General features: G+C 42.4%; 1 protein-coding gene and 1 long non-coding RNA gene across 5 annotated transcripts; both read right to left on the reverse strand.

The window, feature by feature from the left end:
• Positions 1-3,449: 3,449 nt before the first annotated feature.
• On the reverse strand, positions 3,450-10,972 carry LOC129822358 (lysophosphatidic acid receptor 6-like). Of its 2 annotated transcripts, XM_055880578.1 has the most exons (4): positions 10,768-10,972; positions 7,710-7,826; positions 7,309-7,549; positions 3,450-5,582 (listed from the first exon to the last, which is right to left on the reverse strand). In XM_055880578.1, exon 4 carries the CDS (start codon positions 5,576-5,578, stop codon positions 4,562-4,564), a length of 1,017 nt encoding a protein of 338 aa, XP_055736553.1. In that variant the 5' UTR covers positions 5,579-5,582; positions 7,309-7,549; positions 7,710-7,826; positions 10,768-10,972; the 3' UTR covers positions 3,450-4,561. The 2 variants fall into 2 exon arrangements, with proteins under 2 accessions (XP_055736553.1, XP_055736554.1); XM_055880579.1 differs by lacking the exon at positions 10,768-10,972 and having other exon boundaries at positions 7,710-10,242.
• A 6,724-nt stretch (positions 10,973-17,696) lies between these two features.
• On the reverse strand, positions 17,697-24,008 carry LOC129822359 (uncharacterized). Of its 3 annotated transcripts, none has more exons than XR_008754477.1 (3): positions 23,905-24,008; positions 21,138-21,304; positions 17,697-20,965 (listed from the first exon to the last, which is right to left on the reverse strand). It is a non-coding gene; the product is annotated as an uncharacterized LOC129822359 (long non-coding RNA). The 3 variants fall into 3 exon arrangements; XR_008754479.1 differs by having other exon boundaries at positions 21,138-21,349; positions 23,905-24,004; XR_008754478.1 differs by having other exon boundaries at positions 21,138-24,008.
• Between the last annotated feature and the right edge of the window lie 1,358 nt (positions 24,009-25,366).

Consider the following 25,366-nt stretch of genomic DNA (forward strand, 5'->3'; position numbering starts at 1 on the left):
TACTATGAAAATTAATATAAAATCAAACTTGTCAGAATTCAAATAGGCTTTTCAGCGAAAGCATACAATGCTATTATCTGAGCATAGCACCATAGTAAACAAAAGAGAGAAAACATTTCAACCCTGCAACCGAGACACAAAACGCAGAAATAAAAATATAATCCATGCCTTACCTTTGACGAGCTTCTGTTGTTGGCACTCCAATATGTCCCATAAACATCACAAATGGTCCTTTTGTTCGATTAATTCCGTCGATATATATCCAAATGTCCATTTATTTGGCGCGTTTGATCCAGAAAAACTTGCTTTGTTCCAACTTGCTTAAACGTGAGGACAAAATATCTCAAAGGTTACCTGTAAACTTTGCCAAAAAATGTCAAACTACTTTTGTAATACAACTTTAGGTATTTTTTAACGTTAATAATCGATAAAATTGAAAACGGGATGATATGTGTTCAATACAGGATTAAAATGAAATGTCGCATGCCTTCTGTTTGATTGACGCGCATGTCCAGGACACCTGGAGTGCCTCGACTTCAAGATGGCCGTATTTCTTCATTACACAATGGAATAACCTTAACCTATTTTTCAGGACTGTTGACATCTTTTGGAAGCCGTAGGAACTGCAAGCAATTTGCTTAGAAATCTGGTTTCCCAATGAAACCTCATTGAAAAGACAGTGACCTCAAAAAAGAAAAACATCTGAATGGTTTGTCCTCTGGGTTTTGCCTGCTAAATAAGTTCTGTTATACTCACAGACATGATTCAAACAGTTTTAGAAACTTCAAAGTGTTTTATATCCAAATCTACTAATAATATGCATATCTTATCTCCAGCGGATGAGTAACTGGCAGTTGAATTTGGGTATGCTTTTCATTCAAATGTGAAAATGCTGCCCCCTACCCTAGAGAAGTTAAGGGAGAAATAAAAGTTTATGGTCCGTATCACTAGTGTCCTGCCTAGCAGTAAAGAACAATGTTTGTACAGATGGGTAGGAGGAGACTCAGTCTATGAGGAACGGTTAAATGTCAGTGCTTGTGTGAAAATGTTTTTGTCTGAATGCAGCTGTATTGACCCTCTGGGAAGAATAAACTTGGTTAAGTATTCATAAGAATTAGAACCTAACAGCTGGCGCTGCAAGCAGGGTTCACCACGTTTGTAGTAAAACAAAAGAGTCCAGTGGAGAAGGAGCTGGCAACAAACAAGGTAGGCACAGTTCCTACACCTGTTTCCACTCATGTTGACATCTTGGGGAGATGAGAATCGTAGGCTGAACAATTATAGGAGACGGACCTAGAAAGCCTGAGTTTATTCAGTAGGCCCATTGTGTTACGACCGGTCATAGCTTTGTGGTATATAGTAGGTTGGTTCCTGCTAGTACTATAAAGTATAGGGTAAGTTCCTGAAGGTAAACTCCAGCAGGCTGGGACCTGTGAAGGTTAAGTTCTAGGGAATAAGAAACGGGTGCGATTGGTTCCCTGCTAAACCTGTAACGAGAGGGTGAAAGGCCCAGTCGCAGTGGCCATGAGAGCGCAGGGTGTGAGTGTGTGTGGGTGTGTATGAAGGTTTGAACAAGCTCTTTTATAGGGGTTCGTTCCCAGGTAGGGGCGAGGAGAAGGACGGAAGCTATACTGTTACATTGATGCTGTTGACCCGGATCACTGGTTGCTGTGGAAAAGGAGGAGATCGGAGGAGGTCAAAGGAGGGTGAGTGTAACCGGTGTGAAATGGCTAGCTAGTTAGCGGGGTGCGCGCAAATATCGTTTCAATCGGTGACGTCACTCGCTCTGAGACCTTGAAGTAGTTGTTTCCCATGCTTTGCAAGGGCTGCGGCTTTTGTGGATTCGATAGGTAAAAATGCTTTGTGGGAGACTATTGTTGATGTGTGCAGAGGGTCTCTGATTCGAACCTAGGTAGGGGCGAGGAGAGGGACAAAAGCAACACTTACATTGGGGCTGTGATCCGGATCACTGGTAACTGGGAGACCGATGGGAGTACAGGGGAGGCTGTTATTCAAATGTCACAAATTAGTGATCTTACCATAGGAGGAGAGTCTATGTTGTCAGGAAATGACCCATGTGTTGCAGTGTGTATATCCTCAGGTGAAAGTAGCACATGAGGAGCTGGAGATAACCAAGAGCACGGCCTGAATCCCGGAGATTGAGTGTATATCAAGATACACCAGGCGGGGGTGTTGGGACAGTGTTGGTCTGGTCCACATACAGTACTCCTTACAGCACCTGCAGCGTTAATGATCGTCACATCTCACCTCGGTGGGTGCATAGTTCTCACGTGAAGTGAGGTCCAGATGCATAATGGGTGAGCTTGAAGACACCATGACAGAGGAAGCAGAGCGAGAGAGAGATAGAGACTAGATTCCACTGTAGACATGCAGAAGGGTCGGGTCTGGGAGCTACTTTAAACATCATAGTTGGGTTGGGGTTAGCTGCTTTATTGGTTAATGCATCATATGAAAGAGGATAGATGTTGGGGTAATTGTACTCTGAACAACATTTTGACGGCATTGATGTGAAAGCATATACAGTCCTGAGTTACCTCAAGAGGATGTAGCGTTGATTATGGATGCGCACTTGCCTATCAGGTGGCAATGGAGGAGATGGGGAACAAAGTGAAAATGACATGGCTTGGGAACACCTCTCGGAACCTGGGGCCGGAAAGGGGAAGACTGAGCGAAGAGCATGAGGAGGCTTTTAAGGGTTTTCATTTTTGTGGAATCCAGCAGAAAAGTATCCTGGAGGCAAAGAGTCAGGTGAAGAGAGAGTGGGAATTGTCATGGTCTAAGACTTTGGGTTTTCATGCATATATAATTATGCATAGCTTACCACATTGTTAATACTGTTATGTTTTGTGTGTCTGTTTGTTGCTTTCCAAGTCTTATGCTATCACTCTCTTATGAACAAGAAGGAGAAAGTGGAGAAACTAAAAGCATCTCCAGCTGGAGGGGAGGAAGCCAACAGCTTCAGCTGGAATGTCATTTTGTTGTGTGATGAGAGATGGAAATTAAGATTGTGTTTGTTGTGATCATAGATCAGAGGCCATAAGTCTCTGAGTTTGTAAACCTCACGGTGAATGTTTTGTTATCATTGTTTGTTCATTTATAATCATGTTTTATTATTTTTTGTTCGTGTTTTGTTATCATTGTTTGTTCATTTATAAGTAATTTCCAAGTTTAAGTAAGTTGAACAGTAGGAAGCTATTGTTCAAGAGGAGGGACTGTTGGGTTCTGAGAATATGAAATATACTTATTCATGTCACTGATGGAGTGCTGAGGCTTAGAGGGTTTACACCAGAAGTTAATGGTTATAGGAGGAAGGTATATAGTGTGTGCAACTAAGCTTGGAATGTGTTGAGTGCAGGGAAGTGTTGGGGAAGGTTCCTTGTTCCTTGTCAATCATTGGCTTATTGGTGAAAACACGCAATCAGACAATATCTTCTTTAAGTAAATCAATCAAACCTTTATTAATGCAATTGCAGACAGAAGTTGACAACGGAAACACAGCACGCATGTTTCAGAGTAAGTTCTGCAAAATAAAAAAGGTCAAAGTTGCTTTAATATGCTTGCAGTCAACCCCTAGTAATGTAACTGCCTACTTCAACACCTTCTACTCATGAGACCAAGCCCATGCATATACAGTTATATAAACTTGCAGGAGAAAACAATAGCCCAGCAGTAATTTTCCATTCCTGTGTGGCTTACAGTGGTATGTTTAACTTGTCTCCTATCTATTTACTCCCCTGCAGGGGTCTGTGTCTATGTATCTCTTTTAGCCTTGAGGCGCTTTCTCACAGACACCCTGTTTTCACTGCAATGGCTCACATATCTGCTCAGACCGTTTCTTATAAGAGGCAGAGACTAGAAAATAACTGTGGAAGAGTATTAAACCTTATAATGAATATATTGCTAATCTGTGGTCCAGTACCGTATAAATGTAGTGGGGGAGGATCTTATAGCCCTTCCCCTTCTATTCATACAACATATGCATAATCAATTATTATAATGCATCAATCATTTGGTGCAGCCACTATCATGACCCCAAGGTGACACCCATCAGAAGCGATTACATGTGGCAGGCATTGATAAGGGGAGAGAGCTGTGGATTAGTGATGGAGGGAGGTTGAGGTCAGGTCAGGTCACCTTAAGGGAGAAATAAAAGTTTATGGTCCGTATCACTAGTGTCCTGCCTAGCAGTAAAGAATGATGTTTGTACAGATGGATAGGAGGAGACTCAGCCTATGAGGAACAGTTAAATATCAGTGCTTGTGTGAAAATGTTTTTATCTGAATGCAGCTGTATTGACCCTCTGGGCAGAATAAACTTTGTTAAGCTTTCATAAATGTCCTTTGAGTTTTATACTCTGAGAATTAGAACCTCACATCAGTCATTCATTCTTCGAGAGTCTTTCATGAGACTTGTCTCCTCTCTGTTGTGGTGATCTGAGTTTCCGTTTCCCAGATAGAGGTGATAAATATCCATCTACAGGAAAATCGCCTCCACCCTGCTCTCCACTCCACTCCGATAAACCACATCTATCTAGCAAGTCCTATCGATCTCCAGTGACCTGGTTGTCTGATCCTGTCTCTCCGGGTCCCTTGACCATGATGTTGTCCATCGGATGCTGGTTGATTTCCCCGGGCTTTGCCACGTAGTTCCCTCTAGTGGACATCCTCCTCCTCTCCTGGCTGGCAGTCAACAGGTTCTCCTTCAGGATGAAGTAGTAGCAGACCCCGTCCGTCAGACAGTTGACACTGCCCAGACAGGTGCTGATGTGGACGAAGTCTCTGAGGGGGTCGATGACGTCTGGGTTCTCTGTGCGGTTCTTGGCCAGGAAGTAGACGACTGCGGCCACGTGGTACGGGATGAAGCACAGCATGAAGGCCACCAGGTTGCTCAGGACGATCTTCACAGACTTGTTGTCCCTCACCTTCTTGTCCAGCGGGTTCCGACGCCGCATATCTCTCAGGATCTGCATCACGCGCACCGAGAAGAACAACATAGTGACAGTGCTGATTGTGAACACCGTCTCCATGGCAACAATGATCCATTTCTTCCCCCAGGTTTCCCTGGAGAATCCTTCGAAACACCTGGTTTCGTTGTTGTGCAGGCTAGTAGTGTTTTTGTTGTGGAGCTCATAGACGGGTGTGGTGAAAGCAAATACCGTCACCCACACAGCCAGGCATACCAGGGCAGCCTTCCGTGGCGACCGTAGACGCTTGCCGTTGAATGGAAACCGCAGAGAAACATATCGGTCGCCTGAGATGCACACGATCAGTACGATGCTCCCATAGATGTTGACGAACACCAGGCTCTCCAGGAAGGTGCAGAAGCCCATGCTCAGGCCCCAGGTGCGGCCGAAGGCGTATATCTTGAAGGGCAGAGAAAAGATGAGAAGGCTGTCGTTGATGATCAGACTGCTGAGGTATACTGTGGACTCAGTCCATCGACGGATCCTGAAGAGGAGGAGCCACAGGGTGGCCAGGTTGAGGGGTAAACCCACCACGAACGTGGGGATGTAGACAATCCATTGTATATAGCACACGTTCCTTTCACACAGTGGCATTTTACTGCAAACAGAGAGGGAAATAGAATACGCATATAAATGTCATTGCACTTTCACTTATGACACAAATCCAATCAAATTGTGTTGATCACATAAACATATTTAGCAGATGTTATTGCAGGTATAGCAAAATGCTTGTGTTCCTAGCTCCAACAGGGCAGTAGTATCTAATAGTTCGCAAAAATACACACTAATCTAAAAGTAAAATAATTGAATTTAGAAATATATAAATATTAGATTGAGCTATGTCGGAGTGGCATTGACTAAAATACAGCAGAATAGAATACAGTATATACATATGAGATGAGTAAAGCAGTATGTAAACATTATTTAAACATTATTAAAGTAACTAGTGTTCCATTCTTAAAGTGGCCAGTGATTACAAGTCTATGTATATAGGGCAGCAGCCTCTAAGGTACAGGGTTACGTAACCGGGTGGGCTAGTGATGGCTATTTAACAGTCTGATGTCTTGAGATAGAAGCTGTTTTTCAGTCTCTCGGTCTCAGCTTTGATGCACCTGTACTGACCTCGCAATCTGGATGATAGCGAGGTGAACAGGCAGTGTTTCGGGTGGTCCTTCCTGTGACATTGGGTGCTGTAGGTGTCCTGGAGGGCAGGTAGTTTGCCCCCGGTAATGCATTGGGCAGACTGCACCGCCCTATTGAGAGCTCTGCAGTTGTGGGCGGTGCAGTTGCCGTACCAGGAGTGATACAGCCCGATAGGATGCTCTCAATTGTGCATCTGTAAAAGTTTTAGGGGCCAAGACAAATTTCTTCAGCCACTGTCTGTGTGGGTGGACCATTTCAGATCATCAGTGATGTGTACGCAGAGGAACTTGAAGCTTTCCACCTTCTCCACTGCGGTCCAGTTTATGTGGATAGGGGCTTGCTCCCTCTGCTGTTTCCTGAAGTCCACGATCAGCTCCTTTGTTTTGTTGACGTTGAGTGAGAGGTTGTTTTCCAGGCACCACACTCCCAGAGCCCTCACCTCCTCCCTGTAGGCCGTCTCGTCATTGTTGGTAATCAGGCCTACTACTGTTGTGTCGTCTGCAAACTTGATGATTGAGTTAGAGGTGTGCGTGGCCACGCAGTCATGGGTGAACAGTGTGTACAGGACGGGGCTGAGCATGCTTCCCTTGTTGGGCCCCAGTGTTGAAGATCAGTGAAGTGGAGGTGTTGTTTCCTACCTTCACTACCTGGGGGCGGACTGTTCGGATGTTCAGGACCCAGTTGCACAGGGCGGGGTTCAGACCCAGGGCCCCGAGCTTAATGATGAGCTTGGAGGGTATTATGGTGTTGAATGCTGAGCTATAGTCAATGAACAACATTCTTACATAGGTATTCATTTTATCCAGATGGGATAGGGCGGTGTGCAGTGTGATGGAGATTGCATTGTCTGTGGACCTATTGGGGTCCACAGACGCAAATTGCAAATTGAAGTGGGTTTAGGGTGGCAGGTAAGGTAGAGGTGATATAATCCTTAACTAGCCTCTCAAAGCACTAATAATAATCATTTATATCGTTTAGTTCAGTTACCTTTGCTTTCTTGGGTACGGAACAATGGTGGACATCTTGAAGCAAGTGGGGACAGCAGATTGGGATAGGGAGAGATTGAATATGTCCGTAAACACTCCAGCCAGCTGGTCTGCGCATGATCTGAGAACGCGGCTAGGGATGCCATCTAGGCTGGCAGCCTTGTGAGGGTTAACACGTTTAAATGTCTTACTCACTTCGGCCATGGAGAAGGAGAGTCCACAGTTCTTGGTAGCGGGCCGTGTCGGTGGCACTGTGTTATCCTCAAAGCGGGCGAAGAAGGTGTTTAGCTTGTCCTGAAGCAAGACATCGTTGTCCATGACGTGGCTGGTTTTCTCTTTGTAGTCCATGATTGTCTGTAAACCCTGCCATCGGCTCTAAGAACCGGCTCTTGTAGGTGAACGTTGGGAGCTGGCTCGCATATCAGAAGAGCCGAATCTATTTATAAAAAAATAAAAAAATAAAGATATGAATAATCAAAAGATTGAAATGAATTGAATTAACTAATTCAAAGAATGAAAAAAATTAAATAATAATATAGGCCTAAATGCTCAAGCGCACACAAATTTGTTCTGTCTGCTCAGACTAACAGCCTCACCTGTTGTTCCTGTCAATCCAACACGCAGTGTCAACCAATAAACCAAAGATGCGTGAGGGAGGGCCGAGCCAACACACAGTCACACACTTAGCAGCCGAGGAGAGAGAAGAAGCACAGCTGTGAAAACAACAGCTGGAAAATGAGTCGGAAGCACAGTAGCATTTGGATGCATTTTAATAATGTAGACAATGTTAGAGCACAGTGTAGAATTTGCCAAAACAAAATCTCATACAAAGCCGGTTCTACGCACAACTTACACCGGCATATGTGAAATGTGCACCCAACTGTGAAGCTAGCTGTAGCGGAGCTTCGAGAATCTAGCGGGCCTGCTAGTGATAGTGGTGGAGCCAGCACCTCCACACGTGGAGATGTATCCACTTAGTCAAGTAGGCCTACTCCGCGACCCACAGCAACGCAGTCTTCTATTGACCAGTTTATGCCAAAGTCTATGTCTGTAGCAAAACAAGGCCAAATTGATATTGCATTTGCTAAAATTATTGCCACCAATTTCCAGCCATTTTCGATCGTGGAGGACAGAGGTTTTAAAAACTATAGCAATAGTCTAAATCCAATATACACAATTCCAAGCAAGAAAACCCTTTCAAAATCACTTATTCCACAACTGTACGAAGGCACACAGGCTTCAGTGCGGGAAAGAGTCCAAAAAGCTACTGCAGTTTGCCTTACTACTGACTGCAAGACATCAAGGGTAACCACTTCTTACATGTCAGTTACATGACACTTCATTGAAGATTTTTCTATGTCTAGCTGTCTTCTGGACTGCTTTGAGTTCAGCGACAGACACACCTCAGAGAACTTGGCAGAGGAACTGTTGAGAGTGGCCAGAGAATGGCAGTAGATGGAAAGTGGTCTGTTGTGTTAGCAACAATGCAGCTAACATAACCAAAGCCATGAAAATGTTTAGATGGACCCATCATCCATGTCTTGCCCACACAATCAACCTGATTGTAAGAAATACTCTGAAGGTGATGAAGCTCACTGTGGACAAAGTGAAATACTTCCACAGGAGCACAGCAAGTGCTGAACAACTAAAGTCTACACAACGCCAGATAGGGATGCCTGAGCTGAGGCCTAAACAAGACTGAACTACAAGGTGGAATTCAACATTATATGTTGAAGCGGTTTCTTGAGTCAAAGGATGCCATCATCTCTACCCTGGCTATTGTCAATGCACCTGTTGATGCTCTGACCCAAGAGGAATGGGAGGTGGTGGAGGAGGTGTGCAGAGTTCTGGAACCATTTGAGCAGGTCACTGTGGAGATCAGTGGAGAGAGGTACAGTAAGCAGTTATTACTACATCATTATTTAATCCAGTGTTATATATGTATATGAGCAGTAAATGAGAATGTAGTATCAGTAGACAAAACATGAACCTGAACTAATAAGTTACTGTTCTCTCTTTTCAGCTATGTGACAGCCTCAAAAATGATACTCATGTGTAAGGGTCTGCAGCGAAACACAGCCAGCCGCCAGAGAGAAGCAAATGTAACCATACGCCATGTGAAACCGCTGCACTTGACCCCAGGTTTAAGAAGTTAGCCTTCAGTGATGCCAGAGCGATTGATGAGGCTATTCAAAGAATAACCTCAGCAGCAGGGAAGGGACAGCCCCAACAGTCAGCTGGCTCAGGTACCAGGGCAACAGAAAGAAGAGGGATCAGATGGAGCAGAAGCACCAGCAGGAGTGCCACAAAACTCTTCTGTTTGGATGCTGTTTGACGAGAGAGCAACTGGGGATGCAGAACGAAGGAATCCCTCAGCAGATGACATAATGAAGGTCCGATCCTATTTGGAGGAGCCCCACCTCCAAAGATCTCCAGATCCTCTGAGCTGGTGGAAGAACAAGGCCTCGGTCTACCCACAGCTTACTAAAGTCATGACAGGGAGACTCTGCATAGTGGCCACATCCGTTCCCTCTGAGAGGGTCTTCTCGAAAACGGGACAAATAATTACTGAGAGAAGAAACCGCATCAGCCCCTCGAAAGTAAGGCAGCTAGCATTTCTGAATGCAAATCTCATAAAAGCAAAATATGGTGAGCATTGCTGTGTGCTGCTGGTTATAACATGGCAATAAAGAAGAGAGAGGAAAGAGGGACCAGTTTAATGTTTTAAGTGGGATGCTGCAGTTTTGCACATTGTTATTTATTTTTCTGTGATATGGTGCAATATTCTATTATTATGTCGTTCAGATTGTATTCGTTTTGAATTGTTATATTTATATGCACTTTGTTTATATACATTGAAAAGTTATACTTTAAATGCATATGTTTAATAACAATCTTTTTCATAACAAACCAATGCATTTTAAATACATTGTGGTTAAGGTAGAGTACGATGTCATTTAATAATTTAATTAGAATTGTTTTAACACCAACACATGTTTAATAGCATCCTTCTTTGTTACATTTATTTCAATTTGTGGGATGCTGCAGTTTTGCAAATTGTTATTTCTTTTTCTTTGATATGGTGAAATATTCTATTATGCTGTTCAGATTGTATTCGTTTTGAATGGTTAGATTTATATGCACTTTGTTTATATACATTAAAAAGTTATACTTTAAATGCATATGTTTCATAACAATCTTTTTCATAACAAACCAATGCATTTTAAATACATTGTGGTTAAGGTAGAGTACGATGTCATTTAATAATTTAATTAGAATTGTTTTAACACCAATCATAGTCAAACTATCACAATATGTTTGACTTGACTTTGGTGAGCTGAGTTGAACGAGCCGGCTCACTGAAAAGAGACGGAATGCCCATCACTACTGTATAGGTCTGAACAGTGTGATTTTTTCCCCATTGTAGAAAGTGCCTGTGTTTAAAATGTATTTCCATTGTTTTAGGGATAGTGACATTTAAATGTCTCTAGAGGATTTAAGATTATACGACATCTCACAACAGCATAGCAGAAACCGCGGTGAATGTAAATAAATGTATGATGTGCTTTTAATTCTATAAAGCATGCAGTGACGAACTGGGAGCAAAACTCCTGTCCAAAAGTATTATAGTAGGCTACGGAAAAAAACACTCACCGAAATCTTGTTGGGATAATTATCTCGTCTCAACTAGAACCAAACCTTTTGTCTTTGAATACTTGTTTGGTAAGACACACTTTAACCTACAATAGACAGCCTGTCATGCCAATACTACTTCCTCTGATTGATAGTGAAACCGTTGAACACCCCCTACCCCCAAAAAAAGTAAAACAGAACTGCACTGCACCTGCAAACTGCTCTAGGCTAGTGCCGCTTTTGTTGACTAGATTGCATAGTTAAAGGAAGACAGTCATCAAGTATTGTGTGGTTTGAGCACATACCATGGAAAACAGTTTCTGCCTAGGCCACGCTCACGTGGTTTAGCATGCTCTGTTGTTTTTTGATGTGAAACTTTTCACTGCCTTTGTAAGATGTGTATGTTAACAGAAGGGGTTTCCCATTGATATAATTATATACGTTTCCTACGCAGGTTGGAGTTTTTCTTTTAGTATTTTCTAGAAGAAACCAAGCTGTTAACGAAAAGTTTTTCAATTGTAAATCTTATTTTTTTTTATCATATCATGATTCCAACAACTGTCATTGCTAATGCACACATTCACATTCAGTATGAGTGGGTGACTGTCTGGAAAAGTCTGAAACAGTGAAATATGATGTTATAATGTTATTTCGTACAAAGAGGCACTAGAGGGAGCCACAGGAACAGTCAGGGGACATCTTGAGTACACTGTCAGGAGCCAACTATAATTTATGTTTGTCTGTGTGTGTGTGTGTTTGAAATATGACTACTAAATATGTAATCTAGCACTCTGGAAACTATGGTTCTTGCCTGGAAGTAGAAGTAGACTTTTTCCTGAGAGGTCTGTCTGATACTGTCGTGCAGAGAACAATGTCCTTACGACATAGCCTACATCACCACCACAACCACATCCTCATTTCATTTCCGTCTCCACTTTTCCTACTTTGAATGAGTGATCTTTCAGTCTATGGAGGACCAAGATGGACAAAATCAAAAAAGAAATGAATACATAAATAAATCCCTAAATATATATGCAGGTAAATGTAAAAATAAATGAATGACCTTACTCCCATTGGTTGATTGGTATCAGAGTAAGAAGATTGACTTCACATGCATGGTTTCTATGACACAGACACTATGCAATATGGCTACACGAATGCAAGAGATAGCCAGAGATTTGAGAGTGTTGGCTAACCTAGCTGAAAATGCTTGTGCTGAATCTGATGATTTACTTTTTCGTGTGAGTCTCTGGCTGACAATTTGTTCCAGTTAGCTGCATCTACTGACACAGAGGTTGACCCTGTAGTGTTCAGCAATTTGGTAACCAAACAGGTCTCTAACCCATTGTTAAAACCTGCTCCAAAGTCACTGGTGTGCCCCTCCGTATCCAGTCCTCGTTCTACGAGAAATCTCTCATAATCTTGGGGGACGTCACCCCTCCCCTCCATTCTCAGTTGAACTCATGCCCCTGGGGTGGTGCCTGCGCTTAATGAAGTGCTCTACTAACCGTCACAGAGCAACGTTTATGCCAGAGGCCTATTCAACAAGCTGGGACAATGATCAGGAGGTATTTGTTATATATTTATTACTAATTCACTCATGTACATTTGCTTTACTGTCTTGAAGACTTTGCACTTGTGCAATGTGTAAAGCCAATGTAAAATGTCAGTCGAAGAAAAAATAACACATCCATCCAGTGATTGAAGAGTGAAGATTATTTTGACTATGTTAGATCGGACCTTTAATATTCCAGTAAACGAAACAAGCAATTTCTTTATTACAGATGGCGATTTGTAGTTCATGGTGGTATTGACGGTTTTAGCCATCTAATCGTGTACCTCACCAACAACCTGGCCTCAACAGTGATGAACAGCTTCCTTGAAGCAGTCAACACCAATGGAGTGCCATCAGGCGTTAGGTCTGACAGAGGAGGAGGAAATGTTCAAGTGGCACACTTCATGGTGTCCACCAGAGGCCTAAACAGGGAATTCCCATCTCACTGGTAGAAGTACACACAACCAGAGGTATAATCATTTTGTAACCATCAGATCCTCCTCCTCCTCTCCACCCTCTCCGAGTTGGGCATCTCCGGCGCGGCCCACGCTTGGATTGCGTCCTACCTGACAGGTCGCTCCTACCAGGTGGCGTGGCGAGAATCTGTCTCCTCACCACGCGCTCTCACCACTGGTGTCCCCCAGGGCTCTGTTCTAGGCCCTCTCCTATTCTCGCTATACACCAAGTCACTTGGCTCTGTCATAACCTCACATGGTCTCTCCTATCATTGCTATGCAGACGACACACAATTAATCTTCTCCTTTCCCCCTTCTGATGACCAGGTGGCGAATCGCATCTCTGCATGTCTGGCAGACATATCAGTGTGGATGACGGATCACCACCTCAAGCTGAACCTCGGCAAGACGGAGCTGCTCTTCCTCCCGGGGAAGGACTGCCCGTTCCATGATCTCGCCATCACGGTTGACAACTCCATTGTGTCCTCCTCCCAGAGCGCTAAGAACCTTGGCGTGATCCTGGACAACACCCTGTCGTTCTCAACTAACATCAAGGCGGTGGCCCGTTCCTGTAGGTTCATGCTCTACAACATCCGCAGAGTACGACCCTGCCTCACACAGGAAGCGGCGCAGGTCCTAATCCAGGCACTTGTCATCTCCCGTCTGGATTACTGCAACTCGCTGTTGGCTGGGCTCCCTGCCTGTGCCATCAAACCCCTACAACTCATCCAGAACGCCGCAGCCCGTCTGGTGTTCAACCTTCCCAAGTTCTCTCACGTCACCCCGCTCCTCCGCTCTCTCCACTGGCTTCCAGTTGAAGCTCGCATCCGCTACAAGACCATGGTGCTTGCCTACGGAGCTGTGAGGGGAACGGCACCTCAGTACCTTCAGGCTCTGATCAGGCCCTACACCCAAACAAGGGCACTGCGTTCATCCACCTCTGGCCTGCTCGCCTCCCTACCACTGAGGAAGTACAGTTCCCGCTCAGCCCAGTCAAAACTGTTCGCTGCTCTGGCACCCCAATGGTGGAACAAACTCCCTCACGACGCCAGGACAGCGGAGTCAATCACCACCTTCCGGAGACACCTGAAACCCCACCTCTTCAAGGAATACCTAGGATAGGATAAAGCAATCCTTCTGCCCCCCCCCCCCCCCTTAAAAGATTTAGATGCACTATTGTAAAGTGGCTGTTCCACTGGATGTCATTAGGTGAATGCACCAATTTGTAAGTCGCTCTGGATAAGAGCGTCTGCTAAATGACTTAAATGTAAATGTAAATGTAATAATTGTGTATATTTTCATACTTCTTCAAATCAACCTTATTAGCTTAAATGGCCAATTATGTTTTGTTAAATTTGCAGATAAACATGTTTAAGAAGCAACTGAGTTATCAGATTGATATTGTGGTTCTGTTAGGTTTGTGTTAGGTCACATGCTAAATTGCTCTGATTAGTTGTCACGTTCCTGACCTGTTTTTCCTTGTTTTTGTATTTGTTTAGTATGGTCAGGGCGTGAGTTGGGGTGGGCATTCTATGTTGTGTGTCTAGTTTGTCTGTTTCTGTGTTCAGCCTAATATGGTTCTCAATCAGAGGCAGCTGTCAATCGTTGTCCCTGATTGAGAATCATATATAGGTGGCTTGTTTTGTATTGGGGATTGTGGGTGGTTGTTTCCTGTCTCCGTGTTTGTGTTCTGCACCAGATAGTACTGTCTCGGTTTTCACGGTTTTTGTATTGTTGTAAGTGTTCGCAGTTCGTTAAATTAAACATGTTGAACACTAACTGCGCTGCATTTTGGTCCTCTCCTTCATCCCAGGAAGAAAGCCGTTACATTAGTAAACATTCTTACAACTTTTTTTGCATAGAAAGAGTTGTGACTGTAGACAACTGTGGTGATTTTAGGAATAATAACATATCTCTCTCCCCCAACTCTTTCTCTCACACTCTTCTGCTTTGCTGCTTTGTCTCTTTATCCAGGATAGAGCGGCTGTGGATGGATGTCTTTGGGGGAGTGTTGGGCCTCTTCTATACTTCTTTCTGCAACCTGGAGAGGGAGGGTCTACTCAACCTAGATGAAGAGATCCACATCTATGTTGGCCTGGCCTGTCTCCTGGTAGCGCCTCCATGCTCTGGACACTACGCTGACAGACACAGCAAACCTTCTTGCCACAGCTCGCATTGATGTGCCATCCTGGATGAGCTGCACTACCTGAGCCACTTGTGTGGGTTGTAGACTCCGTCTCATGCTACCACTAGAGTGAGAGCACCGCCAGCATTCAAAAGTGACCAAAACATCAGCCAGGAAGCATAGGAATTGAGAAGTGGTCTGTGGTCACCACCTGCAGAATCACTCCTTTATTGGGGGTGTCTTGCTAATTGCCTATAATTTCCACCTTTTGTCTATTCCATTTGCACAACAGCATGTGAAATGTATTGTCAATCAGTGTTGCTTCCTAAGTGGATAGTTTGATTTCACAGAAGTGTGATTGACTTGGAGTTACATTGTGTTGTTTAAGTGTTCCCTTTTATTTTTTTGAGCAGTGTATAATTCAATTGGTAAACATTATTTTACCACATTTTATTTAACATGATTCGAGAAATTGCAACTACATGTGGTAATTTTTTTTACACTGCAAGCAAACACTATTGCCAAATGACCTTGTTCTATTGTGAATGGCATTCCTTTATTATTTGCATAGAATAGACATGCTCATATTTTACTGTTGATCTCACATTAGGTTGACATGGAATATGCCCTTGACTGTGGAGGTCCTTATGGTCACTATCATGGAGTCACAGTCCCTGAGGTTCAGCTTCCACGGCCATTGACTGACATGGAAGTGCACACATTGCCAGTTGCGCAAGGTTCTTTTTCCAACGTCTTAAATGTCTATAGTGAGACAGTTGCCCTATTATCAGATATAATTGGAGATGTTTTAAAGCCCGGGTCTGAGAATTTAATGGATTTTAGTATTTGGATTGGTCAAACTATCTCCAAGAGAATTTCAAGTGCTGATAGTTTCTATGTCACAGCAAATGCTGTTTGAGCTGTTTTGGCTGTTCTCACTGAATCATTCACACTGAGTGCAGGTCGGAGTCTGGGAGTCCCCCACGCGAGGTGCAATTGTCTGCAAATAACATGCAATTGACTGATAAGACAAGTGCCATCTATTATGATACAAACAAGCTGTGATTTCTGACAGAAAATTAGTTGCGTTATGAGTGCCACTCATTCAAACTCATCATGCAACAAGCGAAACACTGTAATAAGAAACTACAAGCTAATCGGTGCGTCACGTGGTCCTCTGTAAAATGTGCTGTACATGGCTGATTTAGTTCCAAAGCATTTTACCTCCCAAAAGAATGAGCGAATGTGACGTAAAAATCAATCATTGATTGTCTGACAACTTGTCTAGGGTGTATTCATTTGCCGAAGTGCTCTACTTTAGTGCTGTTCTGTGAAAACTGTCATCACCAATTTTGAGTATGCCTTTAAAAATCAGATTAAGCCCAAAGTACATCAGGAAGCATGGTAAACAAACATTACTGATTCTTACTTGTGGAGCCTTTAGAAAGGGTGTTCAATAACCGCTCAATTCTATTCTTTAATTTGAATTTGTACAGTTTGCCCTGTCCCCATTGACTGCCTCAGTAAAACTGCGGCGAGAAACGGTCAATAATAAGACATGCTGCTGTCCTTACACTAGTGAGCAGACAGACCGTCTGAGCAGTTCAACTAGAGTAGAACAAAAAGTGTCACTTCAACTGAATGACTTCTTCATGACTGTTTAAAAAATACATTAAAATGTTTATTACTAGTGATGTACGTCTAACTATCAATCATGCCCCTCCTGAGACAAGCAAACTCAAAATACCACCCTCACCATGACCATATCACACACCGTAATGACCATTGTAGTCCTTCTATTCCTCAGTGCTATCTATGCTGTAATAACCTGGGGCGAACACTGCAACAGTGAGGAAAGGCTTGCCAACACAGCCAGCTTTCCACAGACCCCCAGAACACAGAGGCAACGGCCTCTGGAGCAACTTGTGATTTCAATTTGGGCCAAGGAACGAGGACATCACAGCATGGGGAGACAGGGATGGAACGTGAGCAGGGGCCTCAAACAGGATCAGGTGCTCCAAACCCTGTCAAGACCAACTGAAGCCAGTCACCTTGGTAGGGCTCTGGAGTCATAATTTGTTGTTTATTCAGAAGGGCTTGTCCTTCCTAAAACTTCTTGTTAAATTCAACAGACAGGCTGTGAGGTAACTCGGTAATTACGCAGAAACATTACAAATTCCAATGTTTTTCTAGGGAAGTGATACATAACAAGGCAGAATGATGCCTGTTTGAATTTAGAACATTGCTTTGGCTTGGATCTGGCCCCTTACCCATGGGCATGCTACATTTAAGTCTCTGGCTGGTTTTTAGCATTTAGGCCACCCAGATTTCCCCTGCCCTCTGCGTTAATTCCTCAAAACAGTATTTGACCCAGAGTGCACACAGGCAGTTGGGATGCCCCTGCACATGTTAGATTTCCCCCCCCGAATTTCTGCTTTCAGAATCAATTTTTCACTTCATTGCGGCCTCTGGTGTCCTGCTCCTCTCAGACCTAGTTCACGGCAATAAAGAAACCCCTCATCTGGTGAAAAAGTGGAGGTATGTCTTTCAGGCCTGTGAGATTCTGGACCTTATGAACACTAATGTTGGTTAATATACATCAGGCGCTGCTGGATCCAAAGTGGATCCAGCAGAGCCGCAGGCAGGTGAAGGTCAAGTTAAACTGGAGGAGCGATGGGCCTCGTTTGTCAAGGGCACCCCTAACGTTGATTGGCCAGTTGAGACACCTTCTCCCTCAGCGTGGTGGAAAACATATTTCAGGGTAAATGCAGTTATATCGAGTGGATATGTTGTAGATATCAAAAATATTCAAACATCAGATGAAGCATCAGTTTAATTCAGTCTCTTGTACAGTTTGAGGGTAACTTGCCTTACAGTTCACCTTGTAGTGCAGCCAGGCATAGAACAAGTGCATGGGAATTCTGATATACCACACAATATTCCCTAATACAGTATGTTTCCCACAGTTGGAAAACCCCACCTGGCTTCAAAAGTAAATTGTTTGCCATCTATAAAGAGGAGTTAGTCACAATTAACATGGGTTTCTTTGAGAGGGACCCACAACACATACCAACTCAATATTTGTCCTTATGTCCTTAATTCCTTTATCCAGTATAGAAATGAGGCAGTGCATTAATATCACCATTTCCTAGAAATTCCTTTAATTTTTTTTATTTACAACCAGCAATTATTTTCCTCTGTGGCCATCAATTTGGATTAGCCAACTACTCTGAGCTTCTAAAAGGCACATTTCTCTTCTGCTACTTGACTGCCTAGGCACTTCCTTGAGGAAACCTTTTAAGACAGGACTTTTAAATAGGGATAATGGGAGTATATATGGAGGGTAGGCCTTTGAACTGGCCCCTCGGCTTCAGGTTCCTCCTCCAATAGGATCTAGAATTGACGAGGTACTGAGCACTACCTTTAACCTAGCTCTCTCTAATCTTTCAAATTGTACAGCTTAAATTTGTTGGGGTTAACCATTACTGTTAGAATGTAGGATGTAAAATGTAAGCCACTTTATCAAAGTGTCTGTATCACTGTTTACTAAACTCTATACCTAGTGTCAAGTATATCAAATAACAATAAAAAGCTCTATAAAACTTTTGAGCTGATGTGAACATTGTGTCTTCCTGCAGGGCTTTGAATCAAAACAGACAAAACCCAGAGTAGGATGAGGAGATGCTTGCCATCAGATCTTTTTCAAAATCCTCATAAGTCATAGTATTTTGACAGCTTCAGAAGAAGAAAAAAAGCACTCTTCAGGACCTCTGATGAACCTACAAAAATATATATACAAAAGATAAAAATGTTTCTCCGAACCAACTGGATGACATCCCGGACATGGTCCACGCAGTCAGATAAGGTTATCGGTGCCGTCTCTGGTTCTCTGCCAAACAGTACATGTTTGATAGTAGGGCTTAGTCCTGCAAGGTGTGGGCCACCACTTAAAGAAATAAATAATAATAAAATGTTAAAAGTGCCCAATCATGCACCCAGCTACTACTACTACAAAAAAAAGACTTTCCAAAAGTGCCTGAGATGTGGAAGGAACAAGATGGTCCTGCTCACCCTCAAAGAGCAAGTTCTTCATAAATAAACAGATGTCCTTTTGAATGACCTGGGGAAAAACGGTTTCACATCATCTACAAGTCTATAAATCAATATACTAAAAATACCTTTCTCTTCATCAAGTAGGAATCCATTTTGAAGATTTTCCATGACAGTGGACAGGACATACCTGGTGACCCCCTCTCCAATGGCAGAGTCACCTTGTAAACATATTTGAAATCAGTCAATGTAGAGTTAGACAAGCTCAGCAAACCTAGCCATTGGATGCCATAGTTGAGAAAAGGATTATGGCCCTGTTCCTTTCCACTAAGGAATCCCTCAAGGTCAGGTGGTCTTTGTCCTTGTTGGACTGAAGTGTCCAGTATGTGAACAGCTGAGCTGCCTTGACCGGATCTGGTTCTGTAACCCAAGCATAACAGCAATATAATGTTATCTCAGAGAAATGCAGTAATAGACGCATACCCAAAACAGTGTCTATACTGCAAATTAAATGATTCACTAAATCACCTGCAATGTCCAAAACGTGCAAGAATTAGCAGTCCAATGAGGTGTGACAAGTAAATAAATGTTTGTGTAAACTTTAACCATCAGAGACAGTTGATACAGTATACTAAATAATACGTTCTTCTGAACACTGTACTTACCATCAACGGTGTATACTGGACCACTTGAACATTGTACTTACCATCAACGGTGTATACTGGACCACTTGAACATTGTACTTACCATCAACGGTGTATACTGGACCACTTGAACATTGTACTTACCATCAACGGTGTATACTGGACCACTTGAACACTGTACTTACCATCAACGGTGTATACTGGACCACTTGAACACTGTACTTACCATCAACGGTGTATACTGGACCACTTGAACACTGTACTTACCATCAACGGTGTATACTGGACCACTTGAACATTGTACTTACCATCAACGGTGTATACTGGACCACTTGAACACTGTACTTACCATCAACGGTGTATACTGGACCACTTGAACACTGTACTTACCATCAACGGTGTATACTGGACCACTTGAACACTGTACTTACCATCAACGGTGTATACTGGACCACTTGAACATTGTACTTACCATCAACGGTGTATACTGGACCACTTGCTGCTGAAGTGTCAGATGAACTAGCTGTTGTTATTAAAAATATTAAATCATCAGTATGCATCATTATGTCCACACCATCTTCACGAGGTGAGTGTTAGTGTATTGAATGTAAGTGTTTGTAAAGACGATTGAATTCAACTAAATGTATCATATAAAAAGTACTACACCTGAAAATTGTACATTAACATTAATAACTAGCCCTAAGATGTGCTAAATAACTTATCCCTTAAAAGTGATCTGTAAACCTTCAGAATATAAACCCTCATCTGAACCTGTCTCCAGACACTCCTCCATTACCAAATCTACAACTGGATGCTGACCGGTGGAGGAACTTGTCCCGCCGGCTCTAGGGATAGCTGCACCTTCATCCTCCCTTCCATTCTCTCCCGCCCTTTCAACCTGTGATTGACTTGACGAGTTGAGCCGAGGAGTTAGTTGTATCAGATACTAACAGTTATCTAAACAGAATATTTTCATAACACCACTCTACAACAGCTCCCAGCCTGATAGTGAAGTGTTGTAATTATCATCTTTATCAGAAAGAAATGTACAGCAACAATGACCCAAAAAATTAACACCCATAACTGCTCAATTAAATTGTGCCTATTCCACGTCTGAACTAACAAATTATGAAACTACTTAAGAGTTGTTATTGATGTGCAACATGGCCATACCATCATTTGTAATGAGTGCACCTTCCATAAATGGAGAATATCATATTTTCCCAACATCACCATGATTAATTTCCCATTCAGAGCATTACCTTGAGCAGGCTTCACTGTGCCTTCTTATTTGTGTAAAGTAAAGTTGTTCTTCACAGTTTAGGCATTGTGTCAGGGGTCCACATTGTGTCAGGGGTCCACATTGAGCAACAACTCAATCATTTAGTTCCTAATTGATGAGAAAATTACATAAATAAATACAAAAAACAGAGAAGACACTTTATCTATAGATTTTTGTTATCATCTGTTGTAAATATTGCTTAACACTCAACATATTTACTTTGGATTAGTAAGTGCTCTAAAGTTCATTAAAAGTGCATAAACTGAGAAATTAGACTTACATGCTCCATACGCAAATTCCTTTACAGCGGGCGAATGTACAGAGTAGCACGAGACAAGGGTCTTTCAGATATCTCACACTGTAGCCCTGATTGGGGCATGGGACAGGTATAAGATGATGGCTCTGTGTAGATCCAGACATTTTCAACAGCTCGAACCTGTCTCTCAACTTTGGAAACAAAGTTAAAATTAACTTGTGAACTTTCTTGATTACCTGTGAGATAATGACAAAAAAAATATATACATAACTTGCAAACCTGATTTTTATCATTATATACACTTTTTATTACACATTTTATTAGGTACACCTATCTAGTACTGGGTAGAACCCCCTTCTGCCTCCACAACAGCCTGAATTATTCACGGTGTTGTACATTAAGAGATGCCCTTCCGCACACCACTGTTTTAAACAGCTGTTATTTGAGCATTTGTGGCCTTTCTGTTAGCTTAATTTAAAAAATATATATATTTTTTTACCTTTATTTAACCAGGAAGGGCTCATTGAGATTTAAAATCTCTTTTTCAAGAGCGTCCTGGCCAAGATAGGCAGCACCAAGTCATTACAAAAATTACAGACAGACACGAAAAACTACAAGTAATCTAGTAAAAACCATTGAATTCACAAGAGTATAACAAAATCAAAAACAGCAAATTAAAAACATTGACAGGTCAGGGAATCAGTCTCAAGATCATTCATCAGTGATTTAAAAAATACCAATCGGGACAAGTTCTTCCAGTTTAAAAGTATTTTGTAAGGCGTTCCAAGACGATGGCGCAGAGTACATAAAAGCCCTTTTACCAAATTCAGTTCGGACATTTGGAACAGTTAGCAGGATAAAGTCCAGCGAACGAAGAAAGTACCCACCACATTTCTGAACAATAAAATGAGTATGGACATTCTCCTCTGACCTCTCTCATTAACAAGGCGTTTTTGCCCACAGAACAGCCACTCACTTATCGCACCATTCTCTGTAAACTCTAGAGACTGTAGTGCGTAACAATCCCAGGAGGGCAGCTGTTTCTGAGATGCTGGAACCACCGTGTGTGGCACCAACAATCATACCACGGTCAAGGTTTCTTGGATTACACATCTTGCCCGTTCTGTTTGGTCAAACAACAACTAAAGCTCTCTACTCTATAGATTGAGTTGCAGGCAGCCACATTATAATCGCTGTTCGAAGGAGCAGGCTATTTGCGTTAACACGCAGATGTACCTAATAAAGTGGCCGGTGAGTGTACATCTCTAACTGACAGGACCTTCAAAATGGTGTGATATTTGGGCCAGCTGTCCAACTTCTTGCACTATGGTGAAGATCTATGATCAAATTTCCCCTGTCTATATTCTATCCTTATTCTTTGCTAGATAGAAAAACTGACCCTAGATCTGCACCCATACTCTGAGAAGCTTGATAACTACATGCCCAGACTAGCTTTAATCACATGAGTAGGATTTACAGGTACAGGTGTCGATCTAAGGTCAGTATTATACACTATGCAAATGTGATTCAAATATGCAAGAATCTCTTCATAATTCAACAAGAAACTCTCTATACATTACAGTTATATGTTCTAAAACTTAGATTTGTGCATGCCTATGCACACCATAAATCAAATTGTCAAAATATTGCACAAAACAATTTGGTTCACTCTGTTGATTGACTTTAAACGTCTGGTTAAGGGCTCCCTTTTGTCTATCAAGTGATGTGACCACGATTCTTTTGTCAGATGGCATACCTCGAAAGTTCAGGCGCCCCTCACCCAACCCCACTCGCTGGAGGTGCTCTTTACCAATCCTGCTTGGGACAGTAGTTGTGCATTTCCGCCCAAGACAGCAAAATGTGAGGGTGTAAGTGGGTTTGTTTGGATGATACTTGGTTGACGCCTTGACCTGGTTTGGTTATTATAGGCACCAAATAGCCTTGGAACTTCAGCTATAGAAAAAATACATTCTAAACCAATAGATCAGCTTAGCTTGTGTCATGTGGTCTAATATTTTAAGTATACTAGGCTTATGCACAAGTAAGTTAGGCTATAACAGAAAAGTGATATGTCAGTCATCGGAGGCACACTCTTACTTTACACTTGGTTATAAATGATATTATAATATTAATTATAATGCATTATTCTTTGTATATTAGCTAGCTCACCATCAACATGGTGTAGGCCTACTCAACCCCTTGAAGTGCCAAATGAGGTCCCAGATGAACTTACTGTTGACAATGAAATTGTACAATACAAATTATCAGCATGCACCATTAGGCCTACATATCAACGGAATAAAATATGTAGCTATACAATTTCATTCAAACTGCAGAGGAGTATATTGCTAAGTTACCCATGTTTACCTCTAAACTTGACCGCACCATTTCAGAGATATCTGGCAATCTACCTAGGGAAATATTCAAATATTTTCTCTGTGGACAGCTAGACAATTAACCATGCTTGCTTGCTAACTTATGTTACAACAGTGGAGTGAAAAGCAAATGATTAGAGCTAGCTTTGGCCAGTCTGCACTCTTCCCTTTGGTGAACATGTGTTCATTTGGTCAGTCTGCTTGCTAAGTTAACGTTAGCGGTCTGAACATGTGTTCCTTCGGTCAGTCTGCTTGCTAAGTTAACGTTAGCGGTCTGAACATGTGTTCCTTTGGTCAGTCTGTTTGCTAAATTAATGTGGTTTCTATGTGCGCGAAACGCACACGTGAAATAATGTTCAACTGACGCCCAGCAAAAATCGAATTTATACTTTCAGAGTATGTCTCATTATACTTACAGTACTCTATTCCTCCAAGCAGATCCGCCGCCTCTCGAAGAGCTCAGACACTGACAGTCGTAGACATACACACCGTCAGCCTCTTTCCCCCTATCTAGGGAGGATCTACAGCCTATCCGCACTCTGTGCTTGAATGCTATGCCCGAATGTTAAAGTCCCGCCTCATCATTTGCATAGAGACAAAGAAATACAGAAGTAAATAAATGAAGAAATAATAGTTGACAAAAATAAATAAATAGGGAAATAAATCAAAACAGAAATAAATGGACAAGAAAATAAATGAACAGGGAAATAAATAAATAGGGAAATTAATAATTAGGAAAAAAATACATATTTTGGCAAAATAAGTACATGCAAAAGTACTAATTTATATCCAATTGTGTTATTTAGTGATTGATTTCCGTGTACATTCATTTATTTTTACATTTACGTGCATATATATTTATATATATATATATAGATATATATATATATAGATATATATATATTATATTCTTTATTTATGTATTCATTTATTTTTTTAATTTTGGCAGTCTTGGTCCTCCATAGGATTGTGTCGAGGCACAGATCTGGGGAAGGTTACCAAAAAAAGTCTGCAGCATTGAAGGTCAACAAGAACAGAGTGGCTTCCATCATTCCTAAATGGAAGAAGTTGGGAACCATCAAGACTCTTCCTAGTGCTGGCCGCCCGGCCAAACTGAGCAATCGGGGAAGACGAGCCTTTGTCAAGAAGGTGACCAAGAACCTGATGGTCACTCTGACAGAGCTTCAGAGTTCCTCTGTGGAGATGGGAGAACCTTCCAACCCACTTGGAGTTTGCCAAAAGGTACGTAAATGACTTTCAGACCATGAGAAACAAGATTCTCTGGTCTGATGATAACAAGATTGAATTCTTTGGCCTGGGTACCAAACGTCACTTCTGGAGGAAACCGGGCACCATCCCTACGGGGAAGCATGGTGGTGGTAGCATCATGCTGTGGGGATGTTTTTCAGTGGCAAGGACTGGGAGACTAGCCAGGATCGAAGGAAAGATGAACGGACCAAAGAACAAAGAGATCATTGATGAAAACCTCCTCCGGAGTGTTCAGGACCTCAGACTGGGGCGAAGGTTCACCTTCCAACAGAACAGCGACCCTAAGCACACAGCCAAGACAATGCAGGAGTCTCTGAATGTCCTTGAGTGGTCCAGCCAGAGCTCAGACTTGAAACCGATCAAACATCTCTGGAGAGACCTGAAAATAGTTGTGCAGCAACGCTCCCCATCCAACCCGACAGAGCTTGAGAAGATCTGCAGAGAAGAATGGTGTGCCAAGCTTACAGGTGTGCCAAGCTTGTAGCGTCATACCCAAGAAGACTTGAGGCTGTAATCGCTGCCAAAGATGCTTCAACAAAGTACTGAGTAAAGGGTCTGAACACTTAAATTTGATATTTCAGTTTTTTATTTTTAATACAATTTCTAAAA

This window comes from Salvelinus fontinalis, chromosome 24 (genome assembly GCF_029448725.1).
Source record: "Salvelinus fontinalis isolate EN_2023a chromosome 24, ASM2944872v1, whole genome shotgun sequence".
NCBI classification, from domain to species: domain Eukaryota; kingdom Metazoa; phylum Chordata; class Actinopteri; order Salmoniformes; family Salmonidae; genus Salvelinus; species Salvelinus fontinalis.

What these genes read in the sequence shown, in the direction of transcription:
- LOC129822358 (XM_055880578.1), bottom strand. Translation starts at nt 5,578, where the DNA reads ATGCCACTGTGTGAAAGGAACGTGTGCTATATACAATGGATTGTCTAC.